At 41.9% G+C, this 19601-nt stretch overlaps 1 protein-coding gene across 4 annotated transcripts in view; it reads left to right on the plus strand.

Moving 5' to 3' along the window:
• LOC143816198 (ras GTPase-activating protein 4-like) overlaps positions 1–19601 on the plus strand; it is a 323951-nt gene that overhangs the window by 282072 nt on the left and 22278 nt on the right. For all 4 annotated transcript variants that reach the window (XM_077296292.1, XM_077296293.1, XM_077296294.1 and 1 more), the window contains exons 12-15: positions 699–811; positions 14900–15092; positions 17316–17453; positions 18079–18223. In XM_077296292.1, coding sequence (XP_077152407.1) covers positions 699–811; positions 14900–15092; positions 17316–17453; positions 18079–18223 — 589 coding nt within the window. The remainder of the gene's footprint in view (positions 1–698; positions 812–14899; positions 15093–17315; positions 17454–18078; positions 18224–19601) is intronic.

The raw sequence follows: 19601 nt of genomic DNA on the forward strand, positions 1-19601 counted from the left end.
ATCTTTCTGAAGGTCTTTTGCAGTCAAGCGGGGGTTCTGATTTCCCTCTCCAACAATCCTGTGTGCAGTTCTCACTGAAATTTTGCTTGGTCTTCCAGACCTTATCCTGAATGTCACTGTTCCTGGTAATTGCCATTTCTTAATTACATTTTGAACTGAGGAATGGGCAACTTGAAAACGCTTTGCTATCTTCTCATAGCCTTCTCCTGCTTTGTGGGCCTCCATTATTTTCATTTTGATAGTGCTAGGGAACTGTTTAGGAGGCTGGGTTTTTATAAAGCTGGGAAATTTGCATCTTATGGCCTTTCCTAGTCATGATAGTGAACATGCTATAACCATACAGGCTAATTAAGGTCTGAAACCTTGGTCAAAGTTCTCTGAGCACACAAATCTCCAAGGGTACCCAAACTTTTGCATTGGCCCATTTCCCTTTTTGTAATCTTTAACATAAACAAAAATGGCAATATTTATTTTTTCCTAAAATACAAAGGAAATGTGTCATCTTTAACTTTAGACCTTTTAGAGATTATTTCATCTTCAACTTGCTTAACAGCAATAACAGTAATTTTGATCAGGGGTGCTGAAACTTTACATGACAAAGTATATGTAGATTATGTTGTGAAATGTATTGACAGTTTCTCTTGAAATATATTTATTTTTCATGTCCTTGTTAATTTAAGATGTTGTTTGCTTCATAGGTGGCAGGAACCCAATATCTACACAGTGTGGTTGGACCAACAATAAATCGTATCTTTGAAGAGAAAAAATATCTTGAACTTGACCCCAGTAAAGTAGAGATAAAAGAAGCAGGGTAAGTTGTGCAAAAAGAGATTTTAAAAGTGAGTGTAAAATGGGGTTATCAGGGTTCGTCTGGTATAATAATTTATCACCTATCTAAAAAATAGGTGATAAGTTGCTGATTGCTGGGAATCACTGATCAGAGAATGGGACTATATAGACTTCAGGTTGAATGGAAGGATGGTCAAGCATGCACAGCATCACTTCATTCATTATGTATAGACAGCTGAAATAGCAAAGCTCCTTTCTCAGGATTGGTGGGGTATCAGTGGTCCAGCCCCCAGTGGTCCACAATTTATCACTTAATGGAGAACTCTTCTTAAATTCTACATACAAAATACAACATATACTACTTACCAATGCCATTCTTTCAATGTCAGGGCTGTGTATCCCGGTAATGATGAGACACTGTAATGTTACTTAAGTGCTTCAGTCTTTCTCAGTTCCATTAGATGTAACAGCTCTGTCTGATGAAATCAGCTGCAGACGACCAGGAGCCTGATAGGCTGCAGCACTCGTGTGACATTATTATAATACAACAATATTAAAACAATGGTAATAAAACAATACTCCAACATTGGTCGGGCCACAACATTTTCAGCAGTTTTCCAGTAACATACTTCTTAATAAACTGTCATGTGATTGCACTCCAGACCACTGCTGTATTCTAAGGCTATGTTCACACAAAGTTTTTGAGGCATTCAAAAACCAATCGAAAACTGCTTCAGAAAACACCGGAGAGTTTTTGGTGGAGTTTTTCCTTTCCTGAAGCAGTGTTGAAGAGATTTTAAGAGTTTTGTAAAAGTTTTTTCCTGAACCGTTCTTTAGAGCATTTTTATTTATTAGTGCCTAGTTTGAAGAAGTTTCCTTCAGAACCCACTAAAAGTAAGTGACATATAAATTTTTTCTTCCACCTTTCTTAAACTTGTTCAGGAAAAAAAAATCCTTAAAAACTCCTCATATGAATAGCAAAGCGGAGTTCCCATAAAAATAAATAGGACTAATTCTCCATGCATATTGCATCAATTTCTGAGCAGGATTTTGGAGACGATTTTTCCTTTTAAAAAATGCTTAGAAAACATTTCTATTTCATTTCTATGTGAACTCCTTTTTATTGTTACTGAAGAGTTTTAAAAAAATTCCTAGTGAAAAAAAAAAGAAAGTACAGATCACTTCTTTGAAGCGGATCATGATGTCAACCTCTCCAAATTGGCACTGTTAAATCAAAAGGCCGCAAGGAGCACTTTAGGTTAAAAAAAACTCTTCCAAAAGTCATCAAACCACTTCAGGACATACTTCGGGTAAACAAAAACTCCTCCAAAATCTGCCCAAAGAAGGAGAGTTTCCTAAGAAGTTTCTGCTTAAAATTTTGGTGGCTTTTGAAAGTCTCCACAATTTAGTGTGAACATAGCCTAAATTGCTTATGTGGAAAAAAAAATGGAAATGATTGTCTGGCACTGCTGTAGAATCCACGGAATATCACTTTAAAATAATGATTTTCAGCGAGGGATACACATTAGAGATGAGCGAACCCGAACTTAAATGTTCAGGGTTCGTACCGGACACTTTGTGTCTAATTCTATACTCCGAACATGTACTTCGCCCAGAAGTTTGTGCTAATGTTTGTCAATAGACAGAGAGATTTTTTTTCCAGATCCAAAGTTAGAATCTCCATTGTTTTTAATGGGGTTCTGGTTCTGCTTCAAGTTCGGGTACAGCTCTGGAACCCGAACCGAACTTTGCACTAAAGTCTGTCTCCAGCTTCAGTACTACATTTTCCTCCTTACATGGTTATTGCCTTCTTCATAGATGGACATTGTCAGATAGTGAGCACTCTTGTAATTTACAGCTGATTAACATTTTGCAGCCAAACTTGAGATATTAACACTTTTTTCTTATCTACAGCTCGTTGTCTTGGAGACCGACCACCACAGCCGTCTAGTTTGTAAGCACTGCGTTGAAGCAGGCTAGGATTAAGAGGTAACAGCACACTCCAGCAATCACAGCTTCAAAACAGTGCTTACAAGCTCCAAAGCAAAGTGCTTGTAAGCACTGTTCATCTTCTGCTGTCTGGCAGCGGCGGTTGGTCTCCAAAACAACGAGCTTTAAACAAAAGACAAATAGTATCTTAAAAAATGGCTGAAAAAATTAATAAGCAATAAATTGCAAAATTGATTGTTTTTAAAAGCCTTATCAAAAAATCTCAACTAATGAAACATGGGAATAAACCTTTACAAGAGTTTTCTACTTCTGTGATTTCAGAACAATGTGTAACTGATAAGGACTTCCTGAGATTCATATTGTGAAGGCACATTCTGACCTGCTAGGAAACGGTGGTGCATTACTTCTGCATCATCGGTCTGGGCATACATAGAGATGTAACAGAGCTGAGTTTGTTCTTGTAGCAGAGCATCATTTTAATATGACATGCATTACTGGTCTCTAGGAGTCTTATTGCATAAAGTTCTGCTTAAACCTTAACAATGAGCTAAGGTTGCATGTTTCACCTTCCGCTGACTGTTTGGAAAATATCAAGAGGAAAGGGAAGTATATTTCTTGAAGGTCTTAATCTAACAGCAAAGCTTATTAAGTCTGCCAGTAAATTTCTAAACACGTCCAATAAACTGAGGGTTTGCCCATCCGTAACCTGCAGTTGACTTCATGTAAATTGTGTCATGCTGCTAAAGCATTATTTATTAGGAAATGTGTTAGTGTGGCCTGACAGTGCTTTATATACTGCAGCTTCCGGTAAAAGTTTCTGATTTATTAGGTAGTTGGATGTTGTGTTGTGAAGTTGCACGTAGCTTGTATCTAAAAAAAAATCTAGCTTCTTCTAATTAATAATAATCATTAACAAAAATGATTAGTTATTATTATTATTATCCCGCCCAGGACGGTGACTGTAATAGGAAATGTATCCAATTAAGGGCAGAGTTCTTCTGCAATCTATATACCGTATATACTCGAGTATAAGCCGACCTGAGTATAAGCCGACCCCCCTAATTTTGCCACAAAAAACTGGGAAAACTTATTGACTCGAGTATAAGCCTAGGGTGGAAAATGCAGCAGCTACCGGTGAATTTCAAAAATAAAAATAGATGCTCCATGCCGTTCATTATGGCCCCATAGCTGTGCCATATAGTGCTCTGCACCGTTCATTATTGCCCCATAGCTGTACCATAGAAAGCTGTGCCATATAGTGCTCTGCACCGTTCATTATTGCCCCATAGCTGTACCATAGAAAGCTGTGCCATATATAATGCTCTGCACCGTTCATTATTGCCCCATAGCTGTGCCATATAGTGCTCTGCACCGTTCATTATTGCCCCATAGCGGTACCATAGAAAGCTGTGCCATATATAATGCTCTGCACCGTTCATTATTGCCCCATAGCTGTGCCATATAGTGCTCTGCACCGTTCATTATTGCCCCATAGCTGTACCATAGAAAGCTGTGCCATATAGTGCTCTGCACCGTTCATTATTGCCCCATAGCTGTGCCATATAGTGCTCTGCACCGTTCATTATTGCCCCATAGCTGTGCCATATAGTGCTCTGCACCGTTCATTATTGCCCCATAGCTGTGTCATATAGTGCTCTGCACCATTCATTATTGCCCCATAGCTGTGCCATATAGTGCTCTGCACCACTCATTATTGCCCCATAGCTGTGCCATATAGTGCTCTGCACCGTTCATTATTGCCCCATAGCTGTGCCATATAGTGCTCTGCACCGTTCATTATTGCCCCATAGATGTACCATAGAAAGCTGTGCCATTGCTGCTGCTGCTGCTGCAATAAAAAAAAATGACATACTCACCTCTCTTGCTTGCAGCTCCTCAGTGTCCCGTCTCCCGTCCCGGCGTCTCTCTGCACTGACTGATCAGGCAGAGGGCGGCGCGCACACTATATGCGTCATCGCGCCCTCTGACCTGCACAGTCAGTGCGGAGAGATGCCGGGAAGACAGAGCGGCGCCCAGCGTGTGGAATGCGGACAGGTGAATATGTAATACTTACCTGCTCCCGGCGTCCCGCTCCTTCCCCCGGACAGCTGGTCTTTGGTGCCGCAGCCTCTTCCTCTATCAGCGGTCACCGTTACCGCTCATTAGAGAAATGAATATGCGGCTCCACCCCTATGGGAGTAGAGTCCATATTCATTTCTCTAATGAGCGGTCCCATGTGACCGCTGAACAGGGGAAGAGCTGTGGCACCCGGAGACCGTGGGACTGCAGGGACAGCGCCAGGAGCCCCGGAAGCAGGTAAGTATGCCTCAGCGACCTCTCACCCGCCGACCCTGCCGCCGACCGTGACTCGAGTATAAGCCGAGAGGGGCACTTTCAGCCCAAAAATTTGGGCTGAAAATCTCGGCTTATAGTCGAGTATATACGGTATATAAATATCCATGCTCACAAAAATTACTTAGGGGCGTTAGGAATAATAGTTCTAATGTGAAGGCATCAGCTATTTGGAATGCACAAAATATCCAAGTCCCTTTGCAATATATTTATTGTAGCAGGAGCCACTCTCTGCACGTTTCATACTACCAACATCACACAGTACATTTCTGCACAGCACTTTCTGGGCTGGCTCCAGGATTTCATGGGCCCCAGGCAAGAGTCTCAGTGGGCTCCTTTAACACATACCGCAATTCATGATGCACAGATACGGCAGAGAAATATACGGATAGTACAATGCCAAAGATGTCACTTTCTTACATTACAAGAGTGAAATCAATTGCTCAGAAACCGGACAGTATAGTCCTCTATATAGTACTATGGGCACCACATAGCACTCCAAACAGAATAATGAGCCCCATATGTTGGTTCATGCAGAATAATTAGCCACATATATTGCTCCATACAGTTTTATGGGCCCTACATAGTGCTCCATTCAGAATAATGAGCCCCATATATTGCTCCATACAGAATAATAGACCTCATATAATGCTCCATACAGAATAATGAGCACCATATATTCCTCCATACAGACATAAAGTATAATGAGCCCCATATATTGCTCCATACAGTATAATGAGCCCAATATAATGCTCCATATAGTATAATGAGCCCCATATAATGTTCTATGCAGTATATGATGGGTCCTATATAATGCTTCACACAGAATAGCCCCCATATAATGCTCCATACAGTATATAATGGGCACTATATAATGCTCCAATATATGTTCGGCCTCATATATTGCGTCACACAGATTGGGCCATATATAATTGGCCTCATAAGATTCTCCATATGTAATTGGCCCCCTATGATGCTCCATATATGATGGGCCCCATATACTGCTCCATATGTAATTGGCCCCATAAGATGCTCCATGTGTCATTACCCCAAAAGATGCTCCATATGTATTTGGCCCAATAAGATGCTTAATATGTAATTGGCCCCATAGGATGCTCCAGACATTAATAAAACATGAAATACTCACGTTTACTCTATGGCCGCTGCTTTGCTCCAGACTCCTCAGTGTTGGTGTTCTCCGGCTGTCTGCACTATGGCTGCTCAGGCAGCGGGCGCACACTAGTCACGTCATTGCGCCCTCTGACCTGAACGTCACAGTCAGAGTACGTGGAAGACGCCGCACTTGCACAAGCATCGGGCCCCCATAGCGCACCGGTGTCCTCGACGGCGAGTGGGCTCCTCTGCCTGCTCAGGGCCCCTTCACTTGACCGGGTGTGCTGGGTGCTGATTCCAGCCCTGAGAACTTTCATCTTGGCTCTGAGCGGAAGCAGCTCGATCAATGTGCAGTTCCGTGTAGCAGGATCCACTCTCTGCAGTTGGATGATGTGGCATTCTTCTCCAATCTTCTCCAAGTGCTTCGATATACAGTATGACCTGAATGAAGGTGCAGGTGCCATTGATCCAGAAGGTGAGCGTCCTCCACAACCACTCCCTTTGTGTTTAGGCTGCAGGAAGTGCTTGGCACAGCAGCCACTAAGAACAGACCCCCTGGTGCTTGCTAACACCCACATAATGCTATACATTTCTGTACATTGTGTCATGCATTTGGGTTCAAACCCTTGACCTATGCTTTGTGGTTGGCTTCTCTGTCTGCCGAGCCACAGCAGATATACCGTATATACTCGAGTATAAGGTGAGATTTTCAGCCCATTTTTTTTGGCTGAAAGTCCCCCTCTCGGCTTACACTCGAGTCATACATAGGGGTTGGTAGGGGAGGGGGAGCGGGGGCTGTCTAATTATACTTACCTGCTCCTGGTGCGGTCCCTGCAAGTCCCTGGTTCCCCGGCGCCGCAGCTTCGTGTTGTACTGAGCAGTCACATGGTACCGCTCATTACAGTAATGAATATGCAGCTCCAACTCCCATAAGGGTGGAGCCGCATATTCATTACTGTAATGAGCGGTAACGGTGACCAATACAATATTCAATACAAATTCAATACAGGAAGAAGCTGCGGCGCCGGGGAACCAGGGACCTGCAGGGACTGCGCCAGGAGCAGGTGAGTATAATGGGGTGGGGGAGCGCTGCGCGAGTCACCTTTCCTTCTTCCGATGCCGCTCCGTCTTCAGCGTCTTCTGCAGTGACGCTCAGGTTAGCGCCCTCTGCCCGAACGTCAGTGCAGAAGACGCTGAAGACGGAGCGGCACCGGAACGAGGAAAGGTGAATATAGCAATTCCCGGGGGCCTGAGTGACGAGAGACACAAGAGTATGTGATTTTTTTTTTTATCGCAGCAACAGCAAATGGGGCAAATGTCTGTATGGAGCATCTTATGGGGCCATAATTAATGTTTGTGCAGCACTGTATGGGGCAATGCAGCTTTGTATAGTATGTATGGTTCATGCAGCTTTACATGAACACCCGAGCCTTACACTATGGCTGGTCCAAATAACTAAAGCAATTGTTACCATCCACCTCTCGTGTCTCCCCTTTTCCTCATAGTTTGTAAGCTTGCGAGCAGGGCCCTCATTCCTCCTGGTATCTGTTTTGAACTGTGATTTCTGTTATGCTGTAATGTCTATTGTCTGTACAAGTCCCCTCTATAATTTGTAAAGCGCTGCGGAATATGTTGGCGCTATATAAATAAAAATTATTATATTATTATATAAGTGTCTGTATGGAGTATCTTATAGGGTCATAATTAACGTTTGTGTAGCATTACTGTATATGGGGCAAGTGTCTATATGGAGTATCTTATGGGGCCATAACTAACGTTTGTGCAGCATTATATGGGGCAAGTGTCTATATGGAGTATCTTATGGGGCCATAATTAACGTTTGTGCAGCACTGTATGGGGCAAATATCTTCATGGAGCATCTTATGGGGCCATAATTAACGTTTGTGGAGCATTGTATGGGGCAAGTGTCTGTATGGAGCATCTTATGGGGCCATAATCAATGTTTGTGCAGCATTATATGAGGCAAATGTGTCTATGGAGCATCTTATGGGGCCATTATTAACCTTTATGCAGGATTATATGGGGCATATTTTAATATGGAGCATCTTATGGGGCCCATCATAAACTTTATGGAGCATTATATGGGGTGTATTTTGTATGGAGCATCTTATGGGGCCATCATGAACTGTATGGAGCATTATATGGGACTCTTGATTCAATATCAATATTCAAAAACACTTAAACTACTGATGTCTCAATTAATTTTACTTTTAATGGTATCTACTTTTATTTTTGACATTTACCGGTAGCTGCTGCATTTCCCACCCTAGGCTTATACTCGAGTCATTAAGTTTTCCCATTTTTTTGTGGCAAAATTAGGGGGGGGGGGGGGGGTCGGCTTATACTCGGTTCGGCTTATACTCGAGTATGTACGGTACCTTTTCTCTCGGTGTTTAATTTCTGTTAGCCTTGCTTCAGTGTTTTCAGGGTAACAGGTGTTTTCATTTACTCATTTGTCTGCCCCATCACCTTTTGGGTGTGGTTTTATATACTTTCTCTCTGCTGGTATTTCCTGCTGATGATAGTCTCATTTGGATGTCCAGTCATACTGTATTAATGTAGTTTAAGCCAGACAGTGAAAGGTTTATTTCTCTGTTGTTTATGTTCTTTACCCCACACCTATTGTTATGACCCTGGACAGGAGGGTTCCGCCTCCATCCTGGTCATGTCAGGGTTAATTTTAGTTCGCCTCTCTTTGGTTCTGAGGCGGGTATTTAATGTTGGCAGTTCCTGGATTTGGTGTCGGTGATACTTCCGTATTCTCGGTTTGTGGTTGCTGACCCAGGTTACTCGTCCGTTAACGTTGTTCCTCTGTGCTTGTGTGCTTTCCTGTGTATGACCCGGTTTGTCCCCTGACTCTTGCCTCTGTATCCTGCTTTGTACTGCTCTGTCCTTTCTGGTTATATGACCCCTTGGCTTGTCTCCATTTACTCTTTGTCTTATCCCTAGGTACTATGCTCTTGTCTGGCTTTTGACTCTCGGCTTTCCTTGACCACATTTTCCTGTCTGTGTCTTGCACTCAGTGCACTCAGTTACCTTCCCTGCACTCACGCGCGGTGACTCCGCCCCATGGTCATGTGACTGCTCAGTGCGAGGTCCTGAACTCACTGCTTAGTGTCAGGTCTTTGCACACAGCGTGCCTTTTTCCTGCACTCCTTGCGCTCGTTCCCTTGCCCCTGATAGTGCCCACTAGGCAGCACCAATGACACCATTGGTGTTATCACACCTATCTTCTGTTTCATTTTAGGAAGTAGGCGGCGTAATGTCCAGCAGTACGTATTTTATCTTTAATTTTGTATTTCATGGTTTGTTTTACTCACTCTGGGATCTCTTTCTATTCCAGCACACTTTCCCTTCTGTAGGTAATTTGCACTCTGCTCTGCCCTTTGTTTTTTTAGGAGGAACATTAAAGGGAACCTGTCACCAGTTTTGTCATAAAGCAGCTAATTCAGCAACTGCTAGGCATTCCCTAAATCCTTATAAAACCTCCTGACTCCCCTTGTATACTCTTGGAAAACCTTTTTAATTTCTCCCGCTCTGTATGGTATTCTTCTTAGTCTGGTCGGATGGGCATGGTTTCAGACCTGTACATCACTCCTATCGTCTGTTGCTCGCTGCCCTACTTCATAGATGACACCTCTTGCGCCGTGCGACATCTCACGCCTGCTCAAAAATATTGCGTTTCACACCTACACAGTATGCTTTGCCCAACTACAGGCAAAACCGAAAAACAGAAGTGTCATGCGCCTACACATGTATTTTCGGCTCATGCACCGGAACTAGGTTTCCATGCGCACTTCTGTTTTTCAGCTTTGCCCACAGTTGGGCAAAGCATACTGCGCAGGTGCAAAACACAATATTTCCGGGCAGGCGTGATATGTCGCATGGCAATGTGGATCGTTATCCATGTCAGGAGGACGGCGAGCAGAAGCCGGGGGGAGGGATGCAGAGGTCCGAATCCATGCCCATCAGCTGGGCTGAGAAGATTTCCATACAGCGCAGGAGAAGTTAAAAAAGGTTTTCAGGAGTATACAATGGGAGTCAGGGGGTTCTATAAGGATTTAGGGAATGCAAAGCAGACGTTGAATAAGGTGATATTTTTAGCTACTTATTTCACAAAACTGGTGACAGGTTCCCTTTAAGCGCTTGATGGCCTTTTTGGCAGCATAGGTCAGAATTATCATCATTTAGTCGGTGGTTAGGGCTATCTCAGCTCACGCAGGAACCACTATGGACTATGGGGTAAGGATCTCTAGTCTGTACAGGAACCGGCAGGGTCAGTTGCAGTTTTCAGTGTGTTACCTATTTTCCTGAGTGAGTTCCTACACAATCATAACACATTGCTTTGATGTGGGCAGTGAGTGCAGCAAGAATCGGTGTGCTTACAAGCCGGAGACAACCACTCTCCTCTGCTTTTTACTGCCCACATCATAATGTACATTCATGTGTAGCGATTCATTGTTGACAGTGAATGAAGCAGGAGCAACTACCGACTAGCCACAGGTTGATAAGCAGGAGCAGCAGCTAAGCCAAACACACAGGTTAGTGTAGCGTGAGCCCCACAAGGCACAGTGGAGTGAGTTTGGGTGCACGGCTTCCTTATCACTCCCCACATTTTACTTGATAGCGCCTAAATTACTCTGTACATTCGATGTTGGCGCAGAATGCAGCAGGAGCCACTCTCTGCTACACTGGTGAGTGGGTGGTGCAGCATCATTCTCCCCAAGCCCTCATTCTCTCAGCTATTAAGTGGGTGGCACGGCATCTTCTACAGTATAAACAATTAGGTGTCAAGTTCCCTCCAATTGGCCCACATATATAAAAGTATTAGCATGTCATTTGGTCATCCAACCAGTATGGCAGTATTTCAGTTAAAAATCGTCACAGCTAAAACATATATGGGTAAGTTCACACAGGGCATTTTTGCTGTGTTTTTTTTTCTGCAGCAAAACCTGATCATCTTGGCAGGAAAGAAGCTGTACCAGAAACGCAGGTTTAGGTGTGTTTTTTGGTGCGTTTTTGGTGCATTTTTTCCATGCGTTTTTTTTCTCTTTGTGCATGCCAATAAAGGTGATTACACACAGAGAAAAAAAACAACTTCCTGTAGATAGATAGAATGAATAGATAGATTGATAGAATAGATAGACTGATAGAATTGATAAAGTGATAGAATAGATAGATAGATAGAATAGAATAGAATAGATAGATTGATAGAATAGATACATTACCTGCGGTATCCTCGTCCCTGACATTTTCCCACGGTGCAGAGGTTACCTCCGGTCAGGCTGTGAGGGAGCGCAGACTCGGTGACGTCACCGCTAGTTACGGAGCCTGCGCCCGCTCCTTCTCCTTCATTCCCCAGTCGCTTACAGCCGGGAGGGGTCCCATTAGCAGCGCTCCCGGTTATAAGCTTTATCTCCCCCAGATACTGCGTGGGACCCTCGTTATATTGGACTGCGACGGATCAGGGAGTGTACTGTTGGTTTATTACTTTATTTTTATTTCAGAAGATCAATTGGCTTCGCTTGGAATGGCAGAATAATAAAATGGTAAAACTGTGTGGTATTTTATTTGATTAAAATACTTTTGCTGCATGTGTGTGTTTATTTAACCCTTTAATTACTATAGGATTAGTAATGGATAGGTGTCTTCTTTCCACCTCTCCATTACTAAGCTGACTTAATATCACCTTTCAATAGAAAGGTGACATTAACCCCTCATTACCCCACTTGCCACCACTACAGGGCAAGTGGGAAGAGCCAAGCAAAGCGCCACAATTGGCGCATCTGATAGATGCGCCTTTTCTGGGCAAATGCGGGCTGCTATTTTTAGGCTGGGGGGGGCCTATATCAACAGCCCCTTACCACCCTGAGAATACCAGCCCCCAGCTGTGAGCTTTAGCAAGGTGGATGTCAAAAATGGGGTGGACTCCACGCCATTTTTTAAAATTATTTATTTAAATAATTTAAAAAAAAAGCGTGAGGGCCCCTCTATTCTTGATAACTAGCCTTGCTGAAGCTGACAGCTGGGGGTTGCAGCCCCTAGCTGTGAGTTTTGTCTGGCGGGTTATCAAAAATAGGGGGGAACCCAGGCCGTTTTTGTTTTATTATTTGTTTATAGCCCAGGAGCAGCAGATAAAAACTCCCATCCGCCGCTCCTGCTTGCACTGTAATTAGCGGCTGTAGGTGTCACATGATGGGAGCAGTAGTCCCATCAGCTGACACCAGTGATCGGAGGTGAAGTTTACACCTCCGATCACAGCTGAGCGCTCCTGCTGTCTTCTGACAGTGTGGGAGCCACGGCTCTCTGACCGGCGAGGAGGATTTCACCGCTGATCAGAAGCGGTGTTTGCCGCGCTGTCATGCATATGACAGCATGTCACACACTGTATTGTTGGGCCCCCCATTGAAGTGAATAGGGTTTGGGTCCGCTCTGCTGGATGACAGGCTGTATGGATGCATCATGCAGCCTGCCATCTAGAGGTAGCGGAGCAGAGTGTGACATCACATCCGGCTGTCCTTGACTTTTCTGCAGCAAATACGTTGCAGCATTTTTTCACCATCTATTCAAGTCAGTGTGTGGAAAACGCTGAAAAAATGCTGGAAAACGCTGAAAGAAGTGACTTGCTCTGTGTCCAAAAAACGCAGCAAAGCGCAAAATACTGACTACACAAAAAAACAATGTGTGTGCATGAGATTTCTGAAATCTCATAGGCTTAGCTGGTATTGTAAAAAACAGCTGAAAATTAGCATAAAAAACGCAGCTAAATTCCCTGTGTGAACTTACCCTATGTCAGTTTCTTTTTGTCCTAGGGAAAATACCAGAGAAATAGAGGTGCATGTATTTGCTACAGCACATGGAGAAGGACACAAAACTTTCTCATTTGGACTTTGAATCTAATGTACAATAAAAAAATAATTTTGTATATTGTGGTACCATTTAATCGATGAAAATACTTTGCCCAAAAATGACAAAAGTATTCTCGGAGTGATACCTTTATCGGCTAACAAGAAAAAAATGTATATAAAGCTTGCAAATATATTTTTTATGGTCAGCCAATAAAGGTATCATTCCGAGAATACTTTTGTCATTTTTGGGCATGAAAGTATTTACATTATCTCTGATTGTACAAATGCTAAAATTGTACAATACTCCTAGATTTAAAAAAAAAAATCGATTATATGGCATAAAATATATTGACATCTGAATATATTCTTGATATGTGCTTCCTGCATATCTAATACCTAAACTGCTGAAATACCCTCGGCTCCCCTGAAAAGGTATTTTTGTGATTTTATAGGGCTGCAGATTTTTCTTTCTATACGCCACAAGAGCTTGGGTGGCACAGACGACTTGTGGATCATTATGTTTCACACCAAGGTTATGTACAAATCTGATAATTTTTTCAACACCAAACGTGGCCCTTAAACAGGGTCATTGTCATGGTGAAACAGAAGGCCATCTTGTAGAATAATGGCATATCACAAGTACTGTATATGCTGATACTTTCTTAAAGTCTGATCTCTGCGGTTACCTGCACAGCCGGGTAGCCTGAATCATATGTGCAATCAGAACTGTCCATGCTGTTACTTGATGTAGCATACAATTCCGTAGCACGTCATTGACAGGAGGTCCAACCAAAATCATCAAAAACAGCTCTCATAAAGTACTGCTCATACAGACTGGAAGGATTATCTTCAGAAATTCTAACCTGTTCATTATTCTGCCAAATGGTACATTATTATAATAGTGGAACGCTTCACAGATTATACTACTTAACCTGACGTTGGGCATGAGGAACTCAGGTTCTCTCCGGAAGCTCCGCCGTGGAAACAAAATGCATACATAGTTGTTGTGCTGACATTGCTTCTGACATACAGTGATATCAGATCTGGCTCATGAAATCACTTAGGTTACATATTTGTATCATTGTATGAATCTGCAGGCAATGTCATCATGCAAAATAGATGGAAAGTGAACTTTGTATGTCAAGAAGTTTTCCTCTAGAAAGTAGAAAACTGACTCTGTAGTGCCACATAGTTCGGCAAGGGTCCTTCACACGTCAGTGATTTTTCTTGTACGCAAAAGAATAGTCCAAGTTTCATCAGTGTTTTTGATCATAGTTTCTTGAGAGCTTGTTCATGTTAGTTTTTACCCTCAGAGTTTCATCAGTTTTTGGGCTTGCTCCTACCACCATACATATACCATACTACATACCAAGAGAATTGGGCCGATTATGCTAATGACACTCAGCTCAAACTCTGCCAGAGTTTGTTCCAAGTCTCACATTACTGTGATCAGATTCTCTCGCATTAGAGAATCGCATCACAGCTGCAGAGAAGGAGAACTTCATTTCTTCATCTTCTCCATTGTCTCTGTGCGCGTACATCAGACATTACTTCCTCCCCTGCCCAGGAGATGTGATATGATCAGACCATGTTCCTGGACGGTCAGACAAAACCATTACACAGTACAAAGCAGGGGCACATTTATAAGATTATCTCAGCACAGGAACATTTTTTTAACACATCCAATTGTGGAACTTATTATTATTCCAAGAACTATTGATTAGAATAAATTTTGTTCGTGGGACAACCCTTTTAAATGTAAAATGATTCTGGTACATCACTTTTATTTCTAGCTGTGTATTTTAGATGCCGTTTTTCTCTCTCAGGTGTTCAGGTTTACATCGGATCCAGACGGAGAGTGAAATAATCCTTCAGAGCGCTCAGCATCTTCAGTCTTATCTTACTGAACTCCTAATAGCAATAGCCAAGTCAGTGAAGATCTGTCCTGTAACCATACGGGCCACATTTCGGCAACTGTTCAAGAGGGTGGAGGAACGCTTTCCAGAAAATAAACACATGGTTTGTTTAAGATGCATTAGTTATGCACTATTACACACTGAATATTGTCTTTGGGGTCATCCGCTGTCTTTGAGGTGCTACTTGATCTAATTAGTATATGTGGAGTTTTATCCATTAACTGGCTTTAAAGGGAACTTGTCACCATGAAAATGCCATCCAATCTGCTGATACCATATTATAGAGCAAGGGGAGCTGAGCAGATCGATATATAGTTTTGGGAGAAAAAATTTAGTATAACCTGGGTTTCATCATTTAAACCTCTGGCTCTTTCTGGCATTTTTGGTTCAGCAGGCAGTCCTATCTCTGTATAAGGGGGTATGCAGAGGTCATTGTCAGTCACTGAAAGGACCACCTACTGGACCGAAAATGCCAAAAAGAGCAGAGGTTTAAATTATTAAAATATACATTGTACTGAATCATTTCTCACTCAACGACATATAACTCCTCTCAGCTCCCCCTGCTCTTTAACATGGTGTCTGCAGACTGGACTGCATATTCATTGTGAAAGGTTCCCTTTAAAACACCACTCTGGCATTTTTTTTTTTTAAATTCACCAGCGGTATCACTAATGTAAGTTCCCTGCCTTTCGTAAAATACTTACCAACTGCTGTTTTATACTCTTCCCGGTGACTCACCAATCCCGTTCCGCCATCTTGCGACCGCAGCTCCTCACTGATCAGAAGTCACAGCTAATGGTCACAAGCTCTCAATGTAAGTCTATGAGAACCTTGTAATGGCCTCGTTCTGGCTCTCATACACTTACAAAGAGAAGTGACTTCCAGTCAGCCCAGCAAACATTGGAGAGATCCAGCAGGTTACAACACCTGCAGAAGACAACCAAAGCGGTGCCGAGAACATCAGAAGCCAGCAGCCAGTAACTATATTACTATTGGCAGGGAACATAGATCAGTGATACACTCCGGGGGTGAAATAGTAAGGAAAAAAAATGCTGGAGTGGCACTTTAAGTAGAAAAAAAACCTTGTCATTTGATAAAAGAAAAACCTACAAAGAAAAGAAGTCAATGCCTAATCAAATCAAATACAACAACCTTTATTGACTCAAAAAAAGACTGTAAACACACATAGATTAAAAGGAAAACGACTGCAGGGTATGATAAGTCATTCTGAAAAATAGTAATACAGATCTTTCCTGGATATAATCCAAATAAGGTGTCATGTGAGTCATAAACAGCTATAGAATGCAAAGTTGAAGACCACAATACAAAGTAAGCTGACTAAAATGATATATTGATCTGTGATCTGATGTTTTATTCCAGAGAAATCCACATTTTTCTTATCTGTAAATGAGCTGTTCAGGGCTATGGGAAGAACACTGATCTGTATGAAAATCTGCCTCCAGAGCTTTATTATAAAAAAAAGGGGAGTTGTCAAGATATCATGGTATCATTTTATTCCCCTTCCTATGGCCTACACGCCCATATACATGGCTTAGGAGGGTCGATCCTACTGACAGATTCCCTTTTAAGCTGTTGTCCTTCTCGATCACTGCTGATTCATTGCATAGAACGTGCTTAGTTTAGCTGTTGTAACGAGCCAGTCAGCCAGCCCCCTTCATACTCGTCACTCAAACAGAGGTGGGAAGAAGCTCTCTGTTTTTTAGTCAACATGAAAGGAAGTTCTTTTTTTTGAGTCAACATGAAACGTGAAGCAGAAAAGCTGAACTGTGAGACAGAGTCTGGAATCGGGGCTTCAGGGCAGTATGAATGAAAGAAGATATATTGTTAAATTGTGTTCAATTTCCTTTGGGCTATGGCCAAATATTTTTTTTTTTACTCTTGAACAACCACATTAATCCTTTCATGGTTGGGGTTGTTCTGGGCCGCCGAAGTCTCGAATACTGCATTCTCATTATTTTTTTTGGGGGTAGACACATAGGGATTCTTATTGTTCCAAATTGAAATTGATGTTCATTTATGGATTTACATTGATAAAATTGATGACTTTTTATTTTTTTTCTTACTTTATTTTACATTGTACTACGTTTTGCATATGCATAGACCCAAGAAAGATCTAGATTTTTGCAACAAATACTATAACTGATTGTCATTTGTCTATAGTGCATTGGGCGGTTAATGTGACACCCTGATAGTGCTGGTTGTATTTTATAGAGGATCGGTTACTTTGGAAACATTTCCAAGGATTTCTTTAAACAATAGCCAGCCATAATGCTACTAACCTCTATTCGTTCTGTGTGTTTTTCAGAATGTGAAGTTCATTGCGGTGACAAGTTTCTTGTGTCTTCGTTTTTTCTCCCCTGCAATAATGTCACCTAAGCTCTTCCATCTCCGAGAAAAGCACGCTGATGCTCGCACAAGTCGGACATTGCTTCTCTTAGCTAAGGTGACAAAGCTTTACGTATGTGTGGTTTGCAAAGAGCAAAATGGGAAGGTCCAACACAGGTTCCATTGCAGTTGTTTTACAACCGAAAGTAGCACCTAGTTCGATTCTTGATTATTTTTCCTGAGAGCAAATCAAGACCATTTTGGGTTACAGAGGAAAATATTTTAAATGCAATCTGCCAAATCTAATCATCATAAATGCATCACATGTTGCCCATCACATGCACCTTAACCTTTTCTTCTATTTTGAATTTCTTTTTCCATATATAAATCATTGATTCAAATTTTTTTCAGACAAAATAAGTATAAGTGGAAATGTGACCCAACTAAAAGTACTAATATCTATACTGTACAAAAGTACTGATGGCTCACCATAAATACAAGCTGTTGGGTCCGTAGCCCAAGAATAGCATGTTATCCATTACTGATATACAGTTATAGAATATTTCATACAGAAATGGTGAGGCAAGATGAGCTGATGGAGCTACCAGCATGTGTCCATTTTTTGCTTCCTGTATCCATTTCCATTTTTTGATAGACCCTCTATAAGTCTTCATAAAAACTTAAAATCAGTTCTTGTCTAACACATTTCCTACTTCTGAATAATCCTATACTTTGTATTATAGGCTGTTCAGAACGTTGGAAATATGGATGCTCCAGCAAGCAGAGCCAAGGAGTCCTGGATGGCTCCACTGCAGCCAACCATCCAACAAGGAGTTTCTCAGCTGAAGGAATTTATCGTCAAACTTATAGACATTGAGGAGAAGGAAGGTAACAAGGGAACTCAACACCTCATTTTACTGGGAACTCAACACCTCATTTCACTGATGCTGAATCCTATCAGTGCTGGGTTATCACTATTAAAATCACCACATGTACACTGTTCAAAAAAAGCTTGCACTATAGTTTCAAACTTTTGTATCCATATCAATACCAAATGTTCCAGCTGGATCCAAATCCATAGCCCCAATCTCACACTGTGGCAGCCTCCTTGGCAATAAGAGTATGTGCACACAATGTCTATAAGATGCCAGTGGAGCTACCAACATTTTTCTAGGGCCTTTTTCATGAAGTGGCTTCGCTGGCAGTTTTTACATCGCTTTTATGGCACCTCCTCTGCCGGCATCTTCCTAGCTGAAGCAGCCCAGAGAAGGAACATGTTGCTTCTTTTGAATGCTTCATGGTTCACTGAAGCGGTTAAAAGAAGTGACAAAAGACGGGACATGTGCACAGTAATGCCTTTATTACATTGCTGTGCAGTATGTTTTTTTTTTTTTTGCTGTAGTTTTGGCATTGCTTATTTTAGGTAGATTTCCGGTGGAATCCATTTGAAAAAGATCTCCTGTGCACATATCTTAATAAAGACGTTGACTCTGTATTGCATTTTGAATGAAGTAAAATATATCCCAATATACTTATGATGTCTGCAGTCCTGCTCCTTAAAAAGGGAGTCTGTCAGCCCAGAATGACTGAACATACCAAGTAAGTCGCCTGGTGCACCCTTGTCGTGGCCAAATATTTGCGTGCACCTTCCCACCTACTTACATTCCCTCAATCTCCATCCCCTCTTTATTTCACTGACAGGATTGGCTGGCTTCATAGAGTTAGAGGAGGGTAGAAATACAGGTGCTTCTCACAAAATTAGAATACCATCAAAAAGTTAATTTATTTCAGTTCTTCAATACAAAAAGTGAAACTCATATATTATATAGAGTCATTACAAACAGAGTGATCTATTTCAAGTGTTTATTTCTGTTAATGTTGATGATTATGGCTTACAGCCAATGAAAACCAAAAATCATTATCTCAGTAAATTAGAATAATTAACAAAAAACACCTGCAAAGACTTCCTCAGTGTTTAAAAAGGTCCCTTAGTCTGTTTCAGTAGGTTCCACAATCATGGGGAAGCTTCTGACTTGACAGATGTCCAGGAGGCAGTCATTGATACACTCCACAAGGAAAGTAAATTTTGCATTTCATTTGGAAATCAAGGTTGCAGAGTCTGGAGGAAGAGTGGAGAGGCACACAATCCAAGCTGATTGAGGTCTAGTGTGAAGTTTCCACAATCACTAATAGTTTGGGGAGCCATGTCATCTGCTGGTGTAGGTCCACTGTGTTTTACAAAGACCAAAGTCAGCGCAGCCATCTA

The sequence above is a fragment of the Ranitomeya variabilis genome, chromosome 3, assembly GCF_051348905.1.
Source record: "Ranitomeya variabilis isolate aRanVar5 chromosome 3, aRanVar5.hap1, whole genome shotgun sequence".
Classification (NCBI taxonomy): domain Eukaryota; kingdom Metazoa; phylum Chordata; class Amphibia; order Anura; family Dendrobatidae; genus Ranitomeya; species Ranitomeya variabilis.